This window comes from Apiospora kogelbergensis (genome assembly GCF_038363985.1).
Source record: "Apiospora kogelbergensis strain CBS 113332 chromosome Unknown utg000003l_segment0_segment0, whole genome shotgun sequence".
Lineage (NCBI taxonomy): Eukaryota > Fungi > Ascomycota > Sordariomycetes > Amphisphaeriales > Apiosporaceae > Apiospora > Apiospora kogelbergensis.
In genome coordinates this window covers 5,050,120-5,070,828 of record NW_027117420.1, presented here as the reverse complement: position 1 = coordinate 5,070,828, position 20,709 = coordinate 5,050,120, and the positions used below count along the sequence as shown (strand labels likewise).

Genomic DNA, 20,709 nt, shown 5'->3' with positions numbered 1-20,709 from the left:
TGTCAGCGATGTCAGCCGGGCCGATATCCAAGGGTCGTTCGTCATCGCAGTCTGGACACAGAAAGATGCAGAGAAAGGCAAAGAAGAGCCGTGCCGAGAAATGGCTGCTTGTTATCCTGTCCTGAATCGCTGGAACGTCGCGGACTGTGCTAATTGCCAAAGTCACCTTGACGTCAAAGCGCTCTTACCGCTGCACGATACTGAGAGTTTGGACAACACCACTGTGACGGCGCGGGTACATACGCGAGACAATCATCTCGGAACCGAGATTACAGCGCATGTGGTCCGAGGGAATTAGTCCAAAAAGATTGACAATAAGAACGGCAATGAGGGAGACGAAGTCAACGTCAGCGGTAACAATTGGGGCAAGGCTTAGGATAACGATGAGAGGAAAACGGTGGTGGTTATGGAAATGGAATGGGAATGCGACAAAGGGCTGGCAACTCTCATTTTTCTGGCATTGATGTTTGATTTGATCGGTGGTCACGCACTCAACGCATGGATAGCGGACATCCCCCGGTCTCTTGGCGGGTACGGATGTGTGTTGATCATGCTTCTTGCATAGAAATGGTTCTTTCACACTTAATCAAGTGCACTCTCTTCAACGGATATTCGATCGGAATTGCATCGGAACAAGTTGATATGAATTACCGGCGCGAATCCTGCTTTCCTGGGAGTGATTCTATCGTTGGCTGTTGTGTAGACCTCCAATCGCCTGGTCGCAAGTTGTTGGTGCGTTCAGGATTTCAAAACAGTTTCGCCCTCGTTGCCAAGGATCCATTCTCGGCTCGGACTCACTTGCCATATAATGCGAAGACCATTTTCTTCGCATCCCAGCTTTTTCCCTTTTCACCATCCTTGCTTTAGAGTCGGTCGTGTTGACTAGATTTTCAAGTCCAGGTGACCCTGATACGACTTCTGTAACTGAGATCATCCCGTCAGTTCCCTCTTCACCGAGTACTTTGACGCTCGTACATAATGCCGGGATCATTGGGCAGTCTGCCGATAGCGATGCCCAGAATCAGGTTCGATGACACATGAACACCAAGAGGTGAATATCGACCCGGGCTTTGAACCGCTGCCCGACGCTGTGGTCAGTTCATCCACTGACTTTGGTATTAAAGGCCAAAATACTGATTCATAGAATCGTAGTTAAAGGAATGTTGACATAAGACAGATTTGACTTTCTGGTGGAAGAGAAATGGAGTTGAGATCGCCATACATCAGTCGACCTCGCTGATTCAAGAATGCCCCGCTGTTAGAAAATATGAATAGAAATATCGACCACAAACTTGATATAGTCTTGCTCCAGCGTGCAGACCCTCTCCAGTTTGTTGAAATGGTATATGCCAAGGTTCCGACTCATATTACGCAGCCAGAATCCAAGGTAAATACGTATGAGAGGCTCCATGACAACCAGAGGTATCCTGAAATCAACAGACTCTGAATCATTCATCGTCCCTACCACAACGAAATTTTCTCCATGGCGGTTGCTCACCCTAGCATGCCCCTTGTCTCCGCAGGTGTGGAGGAAAAGAGCGTATTGCCCTACGCCATTACCTACTCTAAGAGCGACCCGGTAGAATCTTAGAAGCGGCGTTAGTGGCGTTGCAGGCAGCGATATATTCAACCCGAATTGGTTAATGTGGAATACACTTGAACCTCCGAGGTTAACGAAGTCACCACTGTGCGCGAAACACGCTGGAGACGGGGCAAGCATGCCGTAAGGCACCTGATCATCATCTGCATTTCCCAGAAGCCTTAGGTCCCAAGCGAATATTGACTCGTCCGTGGAATTGGAGATACTCTGCTGCTGCAAGCGCATGAAGGCTTGTTCCCGTTCTCCGTATATCATGGGCATGTTGACGTCGAAGAGACCCATCAAGCTATAGGCAAGGTCTTCCAGACGACCCGTCGTCCGATTGGCGGCCCATGACATTCGCTGGGCGACGGAACAGGCCCGTGGTTCCTGTTTATTCGCCAGGATATCCCCCGGGATTCCTGTTTTGTGAACGAGAACGACACCGAGTGTGGTTTTGCGCCTCACAGGTCCCACTCTGTGTTGTAGAAGTTGACTCTTTTAGGAGCTATGAGCTCCTGTAGTGTCCAACCCCTTGAGAACCGTTCGCTTTCCCCTATCTGCTCTGCTGAAGCAACATCTTCCAGGTAGCGATACAAAGGTCGGATTCGGCGTACCACCTGTACATTGAGTTGATCGCTTCGCTCAACTCCGCAGAGTCGGTCTTGTTGATACAGCAAGTGTCGTCCCATATTAAGTCGTAGCCCAACAACTTTGCCAGCTCGCACGCGCTTGCGAGCTATGGATAGCCTCCGTTGGCTTTTACCTTGGAGTCCATTGACAACACATCATGAAACGTGATCTCCTCACTTCTCCACGTCCAACGATGTGATAGGATAGAGTACCCCTTTTCCAAGATTTCGGACCTCTGAGTCCGAGTACTCGTGAAATTTAAACGTGGTTGTGTTGATAAAACGCATGTTGTGAGATTCACTCCTGTAGAGAGGGAGAGAAAATTGGAATGGGATATTTCTAATACGGCAGATTACAAACGAAATGACCAGAGAACAGGCAGCAAGGGAAATGGCTGAACAATGCTTAAAAGACTTGGGAGACTAACCCTTACAACAGTGCTTACTGAGCCAATTACCCCTGCCGCAACTACACGTTTCGCTATTGCCAATCAACACAGGAATCAGCACACCCTCACGGATGCACCGGAAAGCTCAGGTGTAACTCATTTCCATCTAATCAATTGCTATAGATACTGAACCAACCACGAACCAGACAAGCGTTGGTTGCACTAACGGCCAGCAGGCCTGGGTGAAATTTGCGAAGAAATATCAGCTTAGTGTAAGGCTCTGCCCGTGATCAACACTTCTTCGTGACTTAATTATAATATTCCTAGAGAAGGTCAGGAATCATCTCCAGCCCGTCAATCCGTTCTTCGAAAAACCTCAATACCCCTAGCTGATTTCGCTTTCTCGCAAGTTGGACAGCACCATCAACCTCTGTGTACACCCTCGAACCACTCCTACTGCCAACGCCGTAAAGCAAATGCACCATTTCCAAGTTGCCCTCCCAAGCCGCACGATCTAAAGGGGACCATTCGCCTCTAGGCAACTTATCAGCCTCCGAACTATCATCGATCCTGACAGTGGCATTGGCATCAGCCCCATAACCGATTAAAAGGGACACAATATTCAGGTGACCAGCAAGAGCGGCCAGATGCAAACTAGTCGGCGCCGAAACCTCGAAACCACCATTTACTTCGGCTCCAAAGTAAAGCAGCTCCTTGATGAATGGCAACGGTGCGCCATTACTGCATGCAATGTGCAGAGCCGCGAAGTTACCCGACGGTGCTCCCCCTTTTCACCGTCGGGAGAAGCCATAGTGTTGACATCTGCTCCCCGAAGGATGAGTGTGCGTGCCAGGTCATAGCGCTCCCTGAATATTGATTCCATCAAAGGAGTGATCGAGTCGTATGCGCCTTGCAGGTTGAGGTCTTGTCCAGCATCCAGTGCCTCGAAGACAAAAGAGTCATCGGCTCCGGTTCGGATAAGCAATGTCACCAAGTTCGTTTGACAGTTTTCCGTATTGACAGGCCATAATGCACCGCGCTCTAACATCAGACGAAAAAGTACCAAGTCCTCATTGCAATCGTGTGAGGTGAAACCAGGCGAGCAGTAGTCTGACCGAAACGGGGCTTCCAGGAGAGCCTGGGCATCGCCCAGAGCAGGGTGTGCGCCTCTTTCCAGGAGGAGATCCACAATCTTCGCCCTGTCAGATGAACGAGAGACCAAAGCATCAACCAGCATGGTTGAGCCGCTCCTTGTAGATGGAATGGAGTGGACAAGCTGCCCAGAATCCAGCAGATATTCAATGGTCTTGAGGTAAGGGCGACCTTGAAGCGCCATGTGCAACAAGTCCATGCTTGCAAATGAGGTGCTATGTTGACTTATTGCGTCATGAAGTCCTTCCAGCTGCCTTTCCTCTGACTGTGAGTATTTCAGAGAAATTTGAAAGGCAACCTCGTCTCTGGGCCCTGGTGGGCTTAGGCCCAATGCCCAAAGAGACTCAATAATTCCATCAATGTTTGGAATGTCTTGGTTTATTACAGTAATGAAGATATCATGGTTCTGGCGTGAGTCCTGTTGGTCAAGAAGCCTCTTTGCTGTCTCCAAATAGCCACGATTGATCGCACGAACTGTCGGGTTCCACGTTCCATCCCTTTCAACCCAGAGCGGAGAGTCCCGGTGAATCTCGCGGGGAAGAGAGGGCACGTCCGGATCAACGCCGTAATCCAGAAGGCAGCAAACGATGTCGTGGTAATCTCGACCAGCTGATTCCGAAAGGGAAGTTTCCAAAAGCTTTGCTTTGCCCTCGGGTCCGGGATGTGGAGTTGCGTCCAAGTAATGCTGCAATGATTCGCGGCCACCGGCAGCAGCTCTACAGACACCGGAGACGGTTACTGTGCCCTCTCCCTGCGTGCTGTATTGATAGAAATACTCAAGAAAACTCGAGTCATACCTGCTCTGTTTCCATGCACGGTCTCTGGCAAGCCTCGGTTGGTCAGGCCCGCTCCAGTATGCTTCATCTTCTAAGGCGGGTACTATTTCCACTCCGCTGTTGAGGAGATATTGGAAGCATAAGTCCCTCTTGGGTCCCTCGTGGGATCCCACGCGCCAAAGAAGATCTTGCTGCGCCATAGGGAAGAGCTCAGAGATATGGTGGCCCAGGCCAGCCAACATCTTCAGCATGTCGATATCATGCCTCGATGATGCTCCCGAGAAAAGTGAGGTCCAAGAACGGCTGTCCACATTGTCAAATGTCCCAGTCTGTATTGACGTGCGCATTAAGTTGTGAAGTGATTGTGGCAAGTCCCTATAGACTCGGAGATAGGAATCGTATTCTGCGCTGTAATCGGAATATACTTGCAAACAGTATCGGGCCCATTGTCCATTTGCGACCTTGACGCCGACTCTGATCAAGGACTCAACAGCTTCCACATTTTGGAGAGTGGTGGAGGTCTGGAGAAGTTTCCACCAAAACTCTAGCAGTGTTGCCGTGTTCAGCGCAAAGATGCTGTTCAGGAAGTGGAGGTCGGCAACCTTGCCAACCCAATTAAGCAAAGGGCGACGATCAGTGAAGTTGGAGGAATAGTTGCCTTGGGACATCGAGAAGCAGGCGTAGGACAGGATCTCCAAAGAGCTACTCGTACCGAATAGCGAGGGAGAGGGACGCATTTGGTACATTTGCGATAGGGACATGAAATAGTTGCGTACGTCGTTATCCGTAACAATGCTTGACTCCACTTGAAGGTTATTAATACCTCTATGTGGATATTCTACGAGGCTCATTGGGGATTGTACGTACGATAAAGAGGAAGTCGGAGCAGGGTTTGATTGAATGGCGAACTGCTGCGCACGTCGAGGATCCAATCTGGCACCATATCTTCGATAATGGCTATAGCTGAGGAAGAAGCTCCAGGTAAATATGACAGATTCACACGTCTTTGAAGTTCCCGGGATGCAACAGGCTTTCCAGGCGGCGGCGTCCTGATTAATACGTCCCGAGGCAATTTCGGGCTGCCACCTGTCGTCAAGTTAGACCTATAACACAATTATATCAAGTGGCATACACTGGGCTCACCTCTGAACGCCATCAAGTTTGGACCGGTCCTCTTGGTACGCCTTTCTGGAATTTGTACGCCGCAAAGGTCGATGGCATAAGTTTTTCTACCAAGTCTCCGCTTCTTGGCTAGGACTTGGCTGATCACTTCTTGATCAGGCTTACTGAGATTCTTGCGGAATCTGAAGTGCCTTAAAAGGACATGCTCCCACATGTTCTTACTGGGTTCTGTTAGTGTAAGGTGAGGTCAGAAGTGAACCAGTCAAGACATACTCGAATTCTGGAAATGCATGACGGTCTTCCATCAATCGTTTCGTTTCACTCAGACCTTTCCTCTTTACTAGGTACGATTCGTAAATCAAATCCCTATGCGTATCCCACACGGTGTAGTCCCTTGGCTGTAGTAGTAAGCTTGGACGTGGGGCAGTCGGGGAAGCCATTATGACTTCACATAACGAGTGTCGGGAAAAGGAGAAAGAAAAGGCGTCACTTTATGGGCGACTTATAAGAATGTAAGTTGTGGAGTGTGAATGAGTGAATACGTCAACAACGAGGAAACCGCTCATGGGGGAAACCCAGTATTATATGTACATTATTTCTTTATTCGGTCCGTTCTCAAGCTGCTAGTCGTATATATATATCCTTTGGTAGACGTATATTTCGCAAAGACTCACGGGAGTTACTCGGCATTGACCACAAGGCTGCCGGGCCACCCCAACCATCTGTCACCAAAGCTTGTCCAATACTTGCTTACGATGGTACGTAGGAAAGCCCCACCACAGTCATCATTTAGCACCCTTGCCTCCTCGGTGGGAGGGTCGTGCTCGAAAATCTGACCAACCACTCTTTGGTCCGGTTATGCAAGGAAGCAATACGTTGGGTTGATAGGTCGATATTACGCCGAACCAAAGAACGGAGGGGAAAGGGTGTAGGTAAGCAACTTACTAATTACCCACCCAATAGCTTTTGGGCTCTGTCTCAGATGAAAATCGAACCAATCACTTGGATTCCTGGAACTTCCTAAAAGGTAAGAGGCCACGCAAGTTGAGGGGCTACACTCGGTGTTCGGCTTGGGGGCAACGCTCAGGGGGCCTGTCGCCCAAGCTAACTACATTCGCTGGACATTGTTGCTTTCCAATAGTTCCTCAATAAAGCCAACGCGAGGCGAATTTTATATCAGTTTGCGAACATGGCTTACGATTTCTCTTCCCCTTGCCCTACTCTTTCCGCATGCTCGACTGTGGCCTCGACCTTCTCCGTAAAGAGCTCCTGCACCCCTTTCAAGCACGCCACCGCCACGATAGCGAGGACTACGAAGGGGATGATGCTGGCCCACGCCAGGCGATAGGCATGTGCGTACTCTTCCCGACTCGCGCTCAGCGCCGCAGCCCAGATCGCCGGAGTGATACCGCCATTCGTATTCGCAGCCATTGGGGGCAGGTGTCCTTGTTCCAGGTACTGGAGCAATTGCGGGACGTCGTCAGCCGACAGACCGGCCCCCGTCGCTGCGGCCGCCACGGCTGGCGCGTAGTGCGCAGTCAGACGGCCGTTGATTATGGCGTTGAGCACGGCGGAGCCGAAGGCGCCCCCAACCGCCCTAGCCGAGAAGGCGAGGCCCGTCGCCGTGGAAAGGAAGGCGTGCGGCGCGCAGAACTGGACGCAGGTAGTGATAAGTGACAGGGGGCCGGCTTGGCCGATGCCGGCCAGGACGTTGAGGCCCAGCTGCGCGGTGCTCCAGGACGGCTTGATGGTCGCGTAGCATATCGTACTGGTTCGTGTTTGACTGTGGTCAGCACAAAGTACGAAACTAACGGGTGCAAAAGATGCGATTCACAAATGGGCACTCACGCGATGAGAAATATCCCAAAGGTCAGAAGAAGAGGGCTTCGCAGATCTTTGAATCGCGTAGCGTACCAGACAATGGGGACGCTCGCGACCAGGCAGACCATTTGGTAGCTGAGCTGGCGCACGGAGATGCGCCACGAGTCGTCCGCGAAGCCGAGATTGAGCACGATCTGCGGGACGACCGAGTTCACCGCGCTGTAGAAGATCCAACCCTCGACGGTGAAAGCGAACACGGACAACGCAAAGTTGGCGTTCTTATGGAAGAATACGTGAGCCACGAGTCCGTCCGTGCGTCCTTTCCATTCTGCGAGTGTTACCAGTCAGTCAGCACATGGAGCCCGTATGGATTGCCAGTGGGCTTACCGTATATCGCAAACGCCACTAGGCATACCAAGCCAATGCTCAGGGGCGCCGCGACATGGGGGTCCGAAGGCGCGTAGGCACCGCTTATCCAGCCGAGAGCCAGCAAAATGAACGTTGTGCTGCAGATGAAGAGGAAAGACCCTATCGGGTCACAGGCCCAGATGTACTCCCGTATCGACATCTTGGGGTACTCGGTGTTCTTCGCCGGCCAATAGAGCAGGGCCAGCCCAAGGAACGTGAGGCCATGGAACGCCGCCTGCATCCAGAAGATGTATCGCCAGCCGCCGGCGTTGACATTGGTCACGGCCCCGGAGCCGAGTGTTCCGACGCTTATGAGGGGGAAGGGAAAGAGAGTCAGCAGATATTCTTCACTAGTAGTTGTGCCTCTGTGAATGGAGCGATGACCTACAGTGCTGCAAATACCCCGCTTACATACGCGAGCCAGTTAGCTAGCGGTCGGTACTTGAGAGGCAAGATCTCGGCGATGATGGCGTGAATGATGGGGATAGTGGCCAGGGTGGTTCCGATCAGGATGCCACCACCGATCAGCATGCTCATCGACGTCGCTTTGGCCGAAATGACGGCTCCCACGAAGGCAATCAGGGGCGGGACAGACGCCATGTACTTTCGGTCTAGCACATCCGACAGACGTCCGACCAGCGGCGATAACACGCTTTGCATCAGCAGAGGCCCCTATTATGTGGTGCATTACGGTGAGTTAATTTTTCTCTGTTTAGGGAATGGAAAAAGGGGGAATCATCGTATATGGCAAGAGAAGGGGCGCCCAAACCTGTATGATCCACCCCGAGATGGCAGCATCCCCTAGGTCGCGCACAATGAATGCGATGACAGACCCGGCCGCGATCACAACAAATATCTGGGCAAATATACTAAGAGTCGCAACTCGTCAGTTACCACGATCATCTGCTGGTGAGTAGTACATGTTTTGGAACCCACGCGATGCAAGCCACGGATACCACAACCTGGATCAATTGTTGGTTAGCATCCGCATCTTTCCACCGCGTGATAGTTGCGGATAGTTACCCATGAACGCCATCCTAGATTGACGCGATGGACATCTTGATGGGCTTCCTGGTCAATTGGAATTGGGTCAATGACTGTGTGGTGTTTGGCCCCTTCCACGTGTCGAGAGGTTGCCTGATGATCGACGTCTTTGCTCTCAGGTGAAACCATTTCGAGTGGAGAGGGGATGCGACGTGAACTGAGGGGTTGGCTGGGGTGATGTCTTCACCACAACGGGTAATTCAACTCTTGCTTTATATGTCTTATGTCGTGGGCGATGAATAACCTCCGGCGATCGCAAAATGTTTCCTCGAGTGAGCTCAACTACTTAGTACGGCCATGGCATTGTCGAAAGAACTGATTCCGGAATCAAGATGCTATCTTATACCTCGAAAGATGACTGCTGTCGCTGCCAAGGACCACCTGCAGGGTTCGGGAAGTGCAGCCAATAATATGAGGGGTCAGCCAAATCGTACATCGGCAGTTGTGTGTGGATTCTCTACGCGTTGAAGGTCGACTTAGCAGGGGTTACAAGAGTGCTAGTACAAAAAGATCAGAAATTCTTATAGGTAATTATTGAATTAACCAGCTAGTAAAATCATATCCCTATAAAAAGGACGAAGATAGAATCAAAGCTTGCACTAAGGAATTGAGGCTGGAAAATTGAGTTGAGCTTAGCTAAGTATAATAGCCAAAGCTACAGCTCCTCATACCTTACGTATCGACATACGCTTCGTCTAAACTGCATGTCGCTAGGACTCATTCGACGGGGAACCACTTCTTGACCCCCTCATCTCGTCGGCAACACTCTGTTCCAGCGTCGTCCATCCTTCCTGCCCTCCCCATTTCTTCAACAAGGCAAGCTGCTGGTCGTAGTCTGTGGTAATGCCGAGCTTCGTCTGATTCGAGAAGTCATCCCTGATTTTTCGCTCTGGGCACAGCCTCCGCAGAATGGCGAGAATGTCATTCATATTGCAGTACCCGCCCCAGGCGTGCAGGCGTGCACCATTGCATTCGGGGTCCAGCGTTGCGGCCACATGAAGCAGCGCAGTGTCCTTGACGTCGATGTTGATGACTACGTGCATCGTGTGAGCCAGGGAAAGAACAGATGTCATCATCAGGGTTACTTACCGGCTTGGAACAGAGCACCAATTTTCTCATCGCCGTCGTACAACTTCTTGACCCATGGGTAAGGGTTTTCCAGATGTCTCTTGACGAGGGCCTCGCCGAGGACGGTGGCAGGACTAACCACATTGACGGAAAAGTGCGGCTTGTGCTTTTCGACAAAGGCCCACACCGCTTTCTCTGCCTCGACCTTACTGGCCTGGTAGACGACGTGGCCACGGTCCAAGGTGAACAAGGTGTCTTCAGGATCAAAGGTATCTGGCAGTGGAGCGTAGGCGAGCTCGACCGCGCGGTCGTTCCACGAGTCCCGTCCCACGTGGGCCACCCCACCCGGGTTGATATCCGTGGCGGCGACGATGGAGCTGGTATAGACGAAAGACTTGACCGACGGCTCGGCAAGCGCCGCCTCCAGAATCGACGTCACCCCCTCCACAACGGGTGGGATGACTTGGCCAGGGTCGGAGGCGAAGCTGAGGATCGACGCGAGATGGACGATGGCTGAGGTCCCCTTGACGGCTTGGTCGAAGGCGTGTTTGGCGCCTAGGTCGGGCACGTGGACGAGCTCGAGAAAGCCACTCTCGGCAAAGGCCTGGAAGACATCTTCCGTAAGCCAGGCGGCGCTTTTCAAGTCGCGGACGGTGCCTCGGACTCTGTAGCCGCGTTCAAGGAACTGTTTGGTTGTGTGCGCTGCTATATGGCCGGTTGCACCGGTAACGAGGACCACGGAGCCCTTGGGAATTGAGACTTCAGGGGTAGACATGATGTACGAGTGCTAGTGTGTGATAGATTGGATAGGCTATTGTATGGTATTTCAAAATGATGCTGAGTTGGTATAGAATAGATTTACGAGCTGTGCATCTCTTGGGGGGGTTAAGCACATTATATATAAGTCAGTCACTTGTAGGCAAAGCGCAAGATTAGAAGCAACTCGATTCCCAGGAACCGGTGAGTAGTATGCCATGATCTACTAATAACCCTCAAATGGAAAGAGCAAGTCTTGGCAGTGCTTTGCTGCTGATAAATGCGGAATGTATGGTCCTAGTGACTCCAGACGATTAACCATGGACGCGCCAGCAAATGTCATGATTTATAGCCGACTAGTATGGGCTCACTAGGCTCCGCAAACCCTCTAGGCCTATTACGGAAAGAGCAAGTCTTGGCAACAGCTGACAAATGCGGCGCGCCACCGAACCAGTCTCATCGTCAGCTCAACGCATGGTGCAAGCCAAGCCCTGGCGTGCAATGCTTATTATCACACACCTGAATCATCATCAACATGTCGGCTAGCAGAATCACTATTGACTTCATCCACTCACCTTATTCCCAAGCCCCCGGCACAGGAGGGAGTGCATCGCGACGCCGGGTTCACTCGCATGCAGCCAGGGAGGCACATGCCAGGGTGAGGCGACAGAGACTCGTCGAGTACCAGGCCACGGGAACGGCCTCCGAAGACTCCGAAGAGGCCAGAAACGAATTCACTTCCACTGACGAGTTTGATGCATCCCTTGTCGCAAGCCCTGTTGAGCTCCTAGCGGCAGGCCGAAGAGACCCCTTTGGGAGTTTTGCTAAGCGACTCAATTCCACGGAGGACTTCCTTCTGGATTACTGTAAGTCGAGAACGTAATTAGTACATCGAGACACCCATCGGTAGCTGACCTGAGATAGACATGCAGCACATTGTACCCTGTAGAAAGTATCAACGCGAGAGACCTAGGGCACAAAGTTTGACCACTCAGTTTGTGCAACTCGCCTTTACCAACAGTGACTCTCTGGATGGCCTCTTTCTTGTGTCATGCCGCCATCTGTCGATATCCCTATCCCAATGTATGCCACAATCTATGACACACAAGGGGCCGCAGTTTGTCCAGCTTGCCCTTCAGTACAAGATTGCCTGTATGCAATCACTGAGGGGAGTTATATCGTGCTTGGGTACGCAGTCCTCCATCGGCGATTGGGCCGTTGGATTGGCACTGTTTTTGGCCCAAGATGAGGTAAAAACTTATTGTTATGGGAAACTTGCAATGCCGGACCACTAACAAGTCACAGGTCCTTGCTGGCGATGTCAGCTCAACCCAGAAACATATTCAAGGTGCAATCCAGATGTACAGGCATAACTGGGCACTACACAAGACTGATATGGGCGTATTCCCCTACGACGTTGTCCAGAAAGACATGCCAGGCACTGTTTGACAAACCTGTCACCTAAGAGATTAATAATGGGATAAGGAATGCGTCACTCCATGGGCAAACCGGGAAAAGATAATATTGATTTATTCTATTTACTTGGTATAAGTAAGCAGAAAGGTTCGGTGCTGAATTGAATATTTCTTAACTAAGTCCAGTTTTCTGAAACTCAACCCTACTTATTCCCTTGTGAACAACCTACTACCAATACCACGACGCTTTCCTCTCTCCTGCCATCACCCATTGTCACTGCGGCCATCATCCCCGCCATGTCTCCCAAGGAGGATAAGCGCCCGCTCAATCCCAGTGGCCAAATCGCCCACATACCCCACGAAGGCTTCCGGTATATAGTATTCAACGAGGGCCGCTCCGTCAGGTGTCAGACGCCGGTCCGCGCCGGCCACCCAAACCGAACCAGCAATCAGATCTGCAACGCCGAGATGAAGAATGAACGGCCATCCATCTCGAACCATTGGACAAAACAACACAAGCCGAACTCGGTGAGAAGCTACTGTAGTCTATTCGTGATAACCCGTCGCGTGCATGTTCTAGGGGGGGCCAACAACACTAACGCCCAGATTGTAACAGGCAAAGAGCAGAGACATGGAGAAGGACCCCTCCCGACCGTGGAAGTGCCCTTGTGGTTTGAATTCAGACAGTTGGGACAACCACTTGGCGCACATTCGGACGGCGCACGGATTCAAGGGTTCGGCCATGGACGTCAAAGACGCTGGTGGGCTTCTTAATAGCGGCGTAAGTGGTTTTCATTCTTTCTTTAGCATTACTCACTATTTTTTCGACTATTCCTAATCCGTTTCAACCATTCTCAATTGCTTATCCATGATTTCTTGCTAACTACCGTTCCTTTATACAGATCCAGCTCGACCCCGTGACCCGAAGGGTCACTATGGGCGAGGGATTTGGAGGCGTCAACAACCACAACGAGGACCCTCCTGTTCCTCCACAGCAGGATGGTCCCCAGAACCCTAGATCCGACAACAACAATCCGAGCCACACTCACGGCCCCCCGCAGTCCAGTCACGGGGATTGGCCGCCCCTGCCTGTCGACCCCGCCATTAGCCATGGAACCCGCCCACACGCAGTCACGGTTAATGCGAGCTATGGGCCATACGGTCAGCATCAGGCCCATTTAACGGGGCTACAGATTGGCAACGACTTTTATCCGGACCCGGAGTGCCACCTTGGACAGTTAGACACATGGCTGGATGAGCCGCTCCCTCAGCGGCCCCGAAACCGGATATTCAATCCTGCGACGGGCCAATGGCATCCACCGTCGACGTAGGGGCCCCTTCAACACTGACTTTGCCCAGACGGTGTTTCCAGGCGCGGACATTCACGGAGCCTGCTTTTCGGTCAAGAACAATACGCCGTGAAACAGTGTGGCAAGTAACATAACTGTTGGGTTCAGAGCAAGGAGGTCGCTGTTGTAGATCACACGGTGCGGGAACTATACGAACAGGTCAAGAAAAGGGGGCAAACGGGAAGATCGTGGCTTTGTAAACCTCTTCAGACTCACTTTGCCTTTTTGGGAAAAGGGAGAGATTTGTACTTTAGCTAGATTCCGAACTCGGCAAGCTATTGCCCAGAACGTACTCTTTACACCTAGTATGGCCTAAGAAACCACCACATCAGCATGACAGTCATTTCATATGTACAGTGATCAAGAGCGACGGCAGCCATGACGTTCATAAAAGTTTAATCTAAACCCGTAATAACTACAAAGGCCTGTCCCCCGTTAGAGAAATCAAGAAATGGAAGATGGCCCAATCCAGATCCATGACACCAGTGCGTATAGCCCTGGCGAGCGACGTTATATGGGGTACAGCAATTGCCGGCGCCTCTTGTAGCATCTCGATAGACGGGTGTCAGGCTCTGGCTGCCTGCATTAGTTGCTAGAATAAATAAGAAAAGATCGTTCCTGCAACATCCCGCGGCTCGCCTTACCGAGCGGTCTCGTTCATGTACCCAGACCCGGGAGTGGTGTGGTGGGGAAGGTCTAGTCTTATCCAATCAGTAAAATGGCCTCGTGGATTGAACCAATAATACCAGACAACGTCACGTACATAAAGGGCATCACAACTTGCTACTGACTGTACAACATTGTTCTAGGTAAGAAAAGCATTTCGGTCTGAGGGTGGCCATGCTGACCGGTTGCATGCTTGGCAGCATAAACCGAACCAATCACAACAAAATGGCCTCAGTGCATATCCGAGGGGAAGATGGGCACCGGATTGTCCAATCAAACAGATGTGGCCTCATGTTTTGCGATTTCAAAGGTACCAGTCAATTTGATCATAACATAGTGGTTTCACTAAACCTGAGCACCCATAGCGGGATATCCGAGCTCCCTAATGGTGATCTTTGGAAGAAAGACTTCATCAGCGTATTTATATAAGCTTCGTATCTTACTACCCTTCTCTTCGCATTGTGTTTGATGGACACCCATTCAACTCACTACAACTGCCCGACTCTTAGATCACACTGAATCAACTTGACATAATGTCTCTCTGGCTTACATCTTGCATTCTTCTCACCATTGTCACTCTCGAGATACTTCTGGTACTACTTTTGATATGGATTCTTCCGTTATTATCTGTACGCCGACCCGATCCAGAATCGAGTAAGGAAAGTACTGTTATTCGAATCCAAGGTCTCAACTTCACCATATACCATGGGTATAAAACCTCGCCGAAAGCCTCGTCCATCTCCTTTCAGGCGACACAAGGTACGAATCATAAAAATGGGAACCTTTGCCCCAGTATCATTGAAGGCCAAGTCGAGATACGCTTGGGCCAGTGCAATGCCATCTTCAGAAGTGAGGGAACTTCTTCATGTGGCTCGACAACTGCAGACTCTTCAAGCTACACTTCCAGCGACGCATCATCTCCAAGCAGGGTATCATCAGATTCAGAACTGCTTTCGAGGCGGTACCGACGCCGGTGGCGAGAGCGAAAGGCTTACACCCCAGCGAAGCGATCAAACCCGGACCAATACCTATCCTCAGCCTCAGAATCCTCATCCCTTGAGGAAATTGACGGGTATATTAAGCAGCATTTATCGAGTAAACTGTCCGGACGACGTAGGCCGCGTGGGCCACAAGGGTTCCCTGGACCGTGTGGGCTACAGGGCAGTGATGGGCCACAGGGCAGTGATGGGCCGTATATACCACTAGAAAGCCCGGGAAGGTCTGCCCGAATCGCTTGGACACAGATTATACTTTGTCCGTGAAGTATTAGGAGTGCTGTACCTGATGGTCCCGGCCGGGCTGTGAGATACGTATTGGTCTTGCAATCCTGAGAAGAGTGACGTCGAAGGGTGACGCCAACAAGAGTGTGGCCACGGTCATGGGGTATATGTAAGACGCTCTTGTCCCCATCCAGTAGCAGTAGGAATAGCCAGTGATCCAAGCATTCTTTCTTTTTCTCTTTCTGGTTCAATGTGAAGGCCACAACCCAACAGAAACAAAAAAGCACAACCGTCATGTCGATAGGGAAGCCTCACATATTTACTAGATCCGGCGTCAGTTGCAAAACTTTGTGTGGCGCTGTGATCAACATTTATCCCTGCGGCTCTTGAGTAGTTAGATAAGAGAGATTGCTGAATAGGATAGGCAATGAGATTCAGCTAACTTGCTTTGGGTAGGCGTAGTCACTACCACCTTCTTTGCCCTATTACTTACATCCTGGCTAACTAATCATTTTTCAGACATACTTCTCGATCCAGTGTGCTTTGGGCGCCGGGCCTATACTAAAGCTGGTAACGTTTGATAGTAAACAAGGTCCAAGAGAGCTATTAAAAGAGCATCTGGAACGCATCGGTTGAAGATTGAAACCGAATTATTGGCCGGCGATGCTTCTTGGTAACCCCCTACCCCGTGTGGCGTTCTGGATGGACAGTGGTCGAGTGACATCATGCCGAGACCTGCCGAGCCGGCAAAGGCGGCCCCGCAAGGGCGACGCTGCCGTTCCAATGTCGGCCAAGACGCCGCCAAGAGGCCAAGAGGGATGCACAAAATCGGGCCCAGTGTTTCCGGTGCCCGTCCGAGGTCGACAATCGTCCATCGACTCGTTCCTGCCGCCCTGCTTGATGGCGTCCGTCACCGCGGGCGCTTGCTACAACTGTTGCCGGCATGTGTTTCGTGAAACGAACCAGAAACGTGCCAACTGTCAGGAACTTCTGCTCTATTTCGATCAGCGCCCGCCTGGGCTTGTCTTTGGCTGCCCTGGACCTATTCGTCCGCTAGAAAGCCACGAGCGCTCTGTCCAGCTTTAGCATCTCCATAGTACGGGCCAAGTCTACTTTAGATATCGAGGCAACTCCCGCTTCCTCGCTTCCGCCAGAGCCACCTTTTCTCTCCCTATCTCATAGACACTCTCCCTGCCCTCTTGCTGGTCAAGAGCTAAGTTACCCTCATTCGCTCTCCTTATATATACATATCGTTAATTTGGAGGCATCGGCAAAAGCCGACTGCCTACCCGTCCCTCATCATGCCATCTCTCGATGTAAGCGAGTTAAACATTGTCATCTCGGTGTTTGGTAGGTCTTGGCCGCGGCAAATCGGCTTTTCCATCGTACCATGCATACTTGGCGACTGACAATCCCAGGCACTTTTATCATCCTCTATGGCTTTGCGTCAGTCAAGATCAAGCAGGTGTGGTTCTTGGGCGAAGCGCGTAAGTACTCGCCTCCTCGAATGCAACCGTCCGCGAGCAGGCTGGTTCTGACTAACATTTTCCTCTTTCCGCGACCAGTGCCGGCCGTCGTTCTCGGCATCATCTTGGGCCCCCTCGCCGCCCGCTTTATCGACGCCGAACGCTGGGGCTCGGCCGCCCCCGAGCAGCAGCATGCCATCACCCTGGGCGTGACGCGGGTGATGATCGGCCTGCAGCTGGTCATCGCGGGCTTCCAGCTGCCGGCCAAGTACCAGCTGACGCGCTGGAAGGAGATGCTGCTGTGCCTGATCCCCATCATGACCGTCATGTGGCTCTGCACGACGGCCTGCATCCTGCTGACGGTCCCGAAGCTGACGCTGCTGGCGGCCCTCGTCATCGGCTCGTGCGTCACCTGCACCGACCCCATCCTCTCCCAGGCCATCGCCAAGGGGCCCTTCGCCGACCGCTACGTGGCGCGCGACCTGCGCGAGATCATCTCGTCCGAGGCCGGCGCCAACGACGGCTTCGGCTTCCCCTTCCTGATGCTCGCCGTCTACCTGATGCGCCACTCGGAGCTCGGGGCCGACGTCACGTCCCACGAGGGCGTCGCGCGGCGTAGCGAAGAGGTGGGCCGGCTCGGCGGCGGCGTCGGCGTCGCCCTCGGGAACTGGGTGGTGGAAACGTGGCTATACATTGTCCTCATGTCCATCGCGTACGGCGCCGTGGTGGGCTACGGCTGCCGAGTTATGACCAAGTTTGGCCTGAGAAAGCGGTGGATCGATTCGGAAAGCTATCTTCTCTACCCGACCGCTATGGGAGTAAGCGACTCCCCGTTCCAACATCCCTGACCCTGGCCCTGGCCCTGACCCTGACCCGGACTCCTTCCTCCATGCGGCCGGTACTAACTATGGACGTCTCTAGCTCTTCCTTGTTGGTACCTGCGGTGCGATCGGCACGGACGACCTTCTCGCCTGCTTCGTAGCCGGGAATGCCCTGAACTGGGACGGCCAATTCCTCGAAGAGACGGAAAAGCGACATGACGAGGTCAATTCGTCCGTCGATGTCTTGCTCAATTTCGGGGGTTTCTGTACATCGGCACCGTCCTGCCCTGGAGCGAGTTCCACCAGCCCGAGCTGACGGGCATCACGTATCCGCGCCTGGTTGGCCTCGGCTTCCTCGTGCTCGTACTGCGCCGCATCCCGGCCATCCTCATGTTCTACAAGTGCATGCCCAATGTATGCAAGAACATCAAAGAGGCGCTCTTTATGGGCTACTTCGGCCCCATCGGAGCCGGCGCCGTCTTCTACCTGGAGCATACGCGCCATCTGTTCCCCGAGCTCGAGAAGGCCGACGAAGGGGAAACCAATCTGCTGCGTGCTATCGGTCCTGGTAAGATCTCACCCCAACCTCCCCCGCATCCTCCACTTCCTCCCCCGTCCCCCACCTCCCACGGACCGCCCGACTAACGGAACGGGCAGTGGTGTATTGGCTCGTCCTTTTCTCCATCGTGGTGCACGGCCTCTCGATCCCGGCCCTCAACCTGGTGTACCGCTGGTACAACGTGCAGCCCATCTCGACGGACGCCGTCGAGATCAAGCGCAGCAGCGTGTACGTGCCGGCGCCCGCCAACGCCGTGGCCAACGACTCGCAGACCTTCCTGGCCTACAACCGCTTCTCGCGGCCCGTCTTCAACCAGGGCGCCGTCCTGCCCCGGTCGCAGCCAGACGGCAAGGCCTGGGACAGCGACGCCGACAGCTTCGTCGAGATCCTCGACAAGTCGCGGCGATGAGGCGCTCCCGCCCAACGCGGGTTTTCCGCCTTGATAGGCGTTGGTTGGTAGGACCGGTGCCTCCACTTCTATTAATACAGTCGTTACCCGATATACAAGACCTTGGCGCCATAAATATACATAGAGTCACCATCAAGCTTGACAGCGCCCAAAGACACCCAAGCAAGAACAAACTATGACATGTGAAAACCTGGTGAGGAGCTAGCAGTTCGCGCGAAGTACGTGTATGTGACGTGTGTACGGGACTCCTGGGGTGTTGCATTCCACAAACTTGTCTGGAGATGGCGTAGTAGTAGAATGGCGCCGGCACCGGCAAGAGCGAAACATTCGATTTTTGATGGTCAACGGCGTAGAAAGGAAGAAGAGCGTTGGAAGGAGCGTGATATTTTTTTGTTCCACTGCGCCGTGCCAGCCTGCTCTGCACCCTCTGGGCGATCAAACAAGACGTCACCATTTGCCAGAAGTGTATATCAGGAGCCTGACTGCAAGTTCATAGAAAGAAACAAATGAAGTGGGGTTTAATCAAATCAAGATGAGACAGTTCAAAGTTGACATAAGCAATTACCAGCCCATATTGATCAATCCTCCCTTGCTGCGTGCCACCCTTGCCATTCTTCATACCCCTGGAGCTTCTATCAGATCTCACTTGTAACAGCTGTGAGAATAATGACACAATATACAATGGTATGGAGATATCCGAGGAGATAAACACACCGCATTGTATTATTATTTGAAAAAGCCGACGATAATCCCAAATGAGCCAACACTTTCTCCCACTTACAAAAGTAAAGCCAGAGCTATAAGTGCCGGACACAGATAGTTAACGGCGTTATAGTAAAGCCTGTTTACTCAAAGGCTCAAAGACACCCTGGCGCTGTGGTGATACAGCTGGCCGGTCCTACCCACAATCTTAAACCCCGTATTCGTCCTCGAATGCAGGCATCATTTGACACATGAGGCCGTACACCAATCTGAAATCCGCCAAGAATTGGTGATAGCCGTCGGTAGCTCTAACGCACCTTTCCAACCTGTTGTACCAACGCTCAGGACCATGTGGCCCGTCGACCTTAAGGTCGAGGAGCTGCGTCATCTCAGCCCACGTGAGGCCGATAAAGACGTCGAGAAAGTAATGGCTCCAATCTTCATCAGAAGAATGTTTTTCAAAATACTCGCACAACTCGGGGGCAATGCCTTTCCGTTCGGACAGGAGGGCATCGAATATCTCCAGCATGCCTTCCAGTACGCAGAACCTGCTATCGAGGGACATAAAGTTCTTCTGGCTGTCCTGCCTCAGCTTGGACAGGATATATTCTATCTCGCCGATGATACCCCACATTTCATCATCCTCTATGTCGGGGTATTCCGAACATACTTTGCGAGCCAGGTCCTTCTGTGATTTGAGATTTACAGTGTTAACTCAGGTGATGTCCAACTCGAATTGGGTAGTTGTGTAGTCTACCATCTGATCATGTAACTTACCACTCTTTCGGTGTTTGATTTATTCATGTCTAACAAACTTTTATGAAAAGTTTCGTTGGTGCGGCGGGCTTCCTGAACTCGATGTGCTACTGCAGGAATTTCGCGAGCACATATAGCCAGAAGGTGATTCGCCTGTACATCGGGTATCCATTTGAGATCAGATTCTAGCTGTTCCTGGCTATAGTCTTCAACTTTCTTTTCATCTGCGGCTTGCTCTCCATCTGGCTTTGCCTCGGGATCAGCATCCTCCTTTTCTTCGTGTAGGGTTTCCTGGCTTCCGCTCTCGCTTTCGTGGGGCGGTGCTAGCTGTTCCGTATGTGCAGAGGACGACTTCGTATCGGGTGCGATGGGCTCCTCGTGAGTCAGAGGGCTTGCTGCACATGATCGCTTCGTAGGTCTTTGGTTGCCATCTTGCTTTGCCGCGCGTTTCGCGTTCGGTGTTCTCCTTCCTGCTGAATTCATGATTAGATGTGCAGTATCAAAGTACCAACAGTCATCGAACAACAGTGAAAATGTGGTATAAAAAGGATTTGTTCTTTGTTCCAGTTCAATGTCGACTTATTAGCTTTACGGAAACG

At 52.0% G+C, this 20,709-nt stretch overlaps 7 protein-coding genes across 7 annotated transcripts; 2 read left to right on the top strand and 5 right to left on the bottom strand.

Annotated features, from left to right (window-relative positions):
• Positions 1–1,258: 1,258 nt before the first annotated feature.
• On the bottom strand, positions 1,259–2,499 carry PG998_006418 (uncharacterized protein; the record flags this gene model as incomplete). Its single annotated transcript, XM_066873236.1, has 2 exons — positions 1,259–1,685; positions 2,390–2,499. The coding sequence occupies 2 exons, from the start codon at positions 2,497–2,499 to the stop codon at positions 1,259–1,261; spliced, it is 537 nt and encodes a 178-aa protein (XP_066733333.1).
• A 424-nt stretch (positions 2,500–2,923) lies between these two features.
• Positions 2,924–5,942, bottom strand: PG998_006417 (uncharacterized protein; the record flags this gene model as incomplete). Its single annotated transcript, XM_066873235.1, has 5 exons — positions 2,924–3,313; positions 3,373–5,333; positions 5,396–5,614; positions 5,672–5,878; positions 5,924–5,942. 5 exons carry the CDS (start codon positions 5,940–5,942, stop codon positions 2,924–2,926), a joined length of 2,796 nt encoding a protein of 931 aa, XP_066733332.1.
• A 902-nt stretch (positions 5,943–6,844) lies between these two features.
• Positions 6,845–9,052, bottom strand: PG998_006416 (uncharacterized protein; the record flags this gene model as incomplete). The annotated part of the gene is made up of 6 exons (XM_066873234.1): positions 6,845–7,418; positions 7,499–7,799; positions 7,859–8,187; positions 8,295–8,551; positions 8,649–8,735; positions 8,903–9,052. The coding sequence occupies 6 exons, from the start codon at positions 9,050–9,052 to the stop codon at positions 6,845–6,847; spliced, it is 1,698 nt and encodes a 565-aa protein (XP_066733331.1).
• Positions 9,053–9,510: 458 nt separating this feature from the next.
• PG998_006415 (uncharacterized protein) lies at positions 9,511–10,778 on the bottom strand (the record flags this gene model as incomplete). Its single annotated transcript, XM_066873233.1, has 2 exons — positions 9,511–9,956; positions 10,013–10,778. Coding segments are annotated over 2 exons (1,089 nt in total), but the record flags the coding sequence as incomplete, so codon positions are not given.
• A 504-nt stretch (positions 10,779–11,282) lies between these two features.
• On the top strand, positions 11,283–13,493 carry PG998_006414 (secretory lipase; the record flags this gene model as incomplete). The annotated part of the gene is made up of 6 exons (XM_066873232.1): positions 11,283–11,613; positions 11,672–11,997; positions 12,053–12,190; positions 12,349–12,690; positions 12,779–12,943; positions 13,065–13,493. The coding sequence occupies 6 exons, from the start codon at positions 11,283–11,285 to the stop codon at positions 13,491–13,493; spliced, it is 1,731 nt and encodes a 576-aa protein (XP_066733329.1).
• Positions 13,494–16,698: 3,205 nt separating this feature from the next.
• Positions 16,699–18,652, top strand: PG998_006413 (uncharacterized protein; the record flags this gene model as incomplete). Its single annotated transcript, XM_066873231.1, has 6 exons — positions 16,699–16,747; positions 16,816–16,884; positions 16,963–17,681; positions 17,785–17,915; positions 17,978–18,252; positions 18,342–18,652. 6 exons carry the CDS (start codon positions 16,699–16,701, stop codon positions 18,650–18,652), a joined length of 1,554 nt encoding a protein of 517 aa, XP_066733328.1.
• Positions 18,653–19,562: 910 nt separating this feature from the next.
• PG998_006412 (uncharacterized protein) lies at positions 19,563–19,988 on the bottom strand (the record flags this gene model as incomplete). Its single annotated transcript, XM_066873230.1, has 1 exon — positions 19,563–19,988. The coding sequence occupies one exon, from the start codon at positions 19,986–19,988 to the stop codon at positions 19,563–19,565; it is 426 nt and encodes a 141-aa protein (XP_066733327.1).
• Positions 19,989–20,709: the final 721 nt, after the last annotated feature.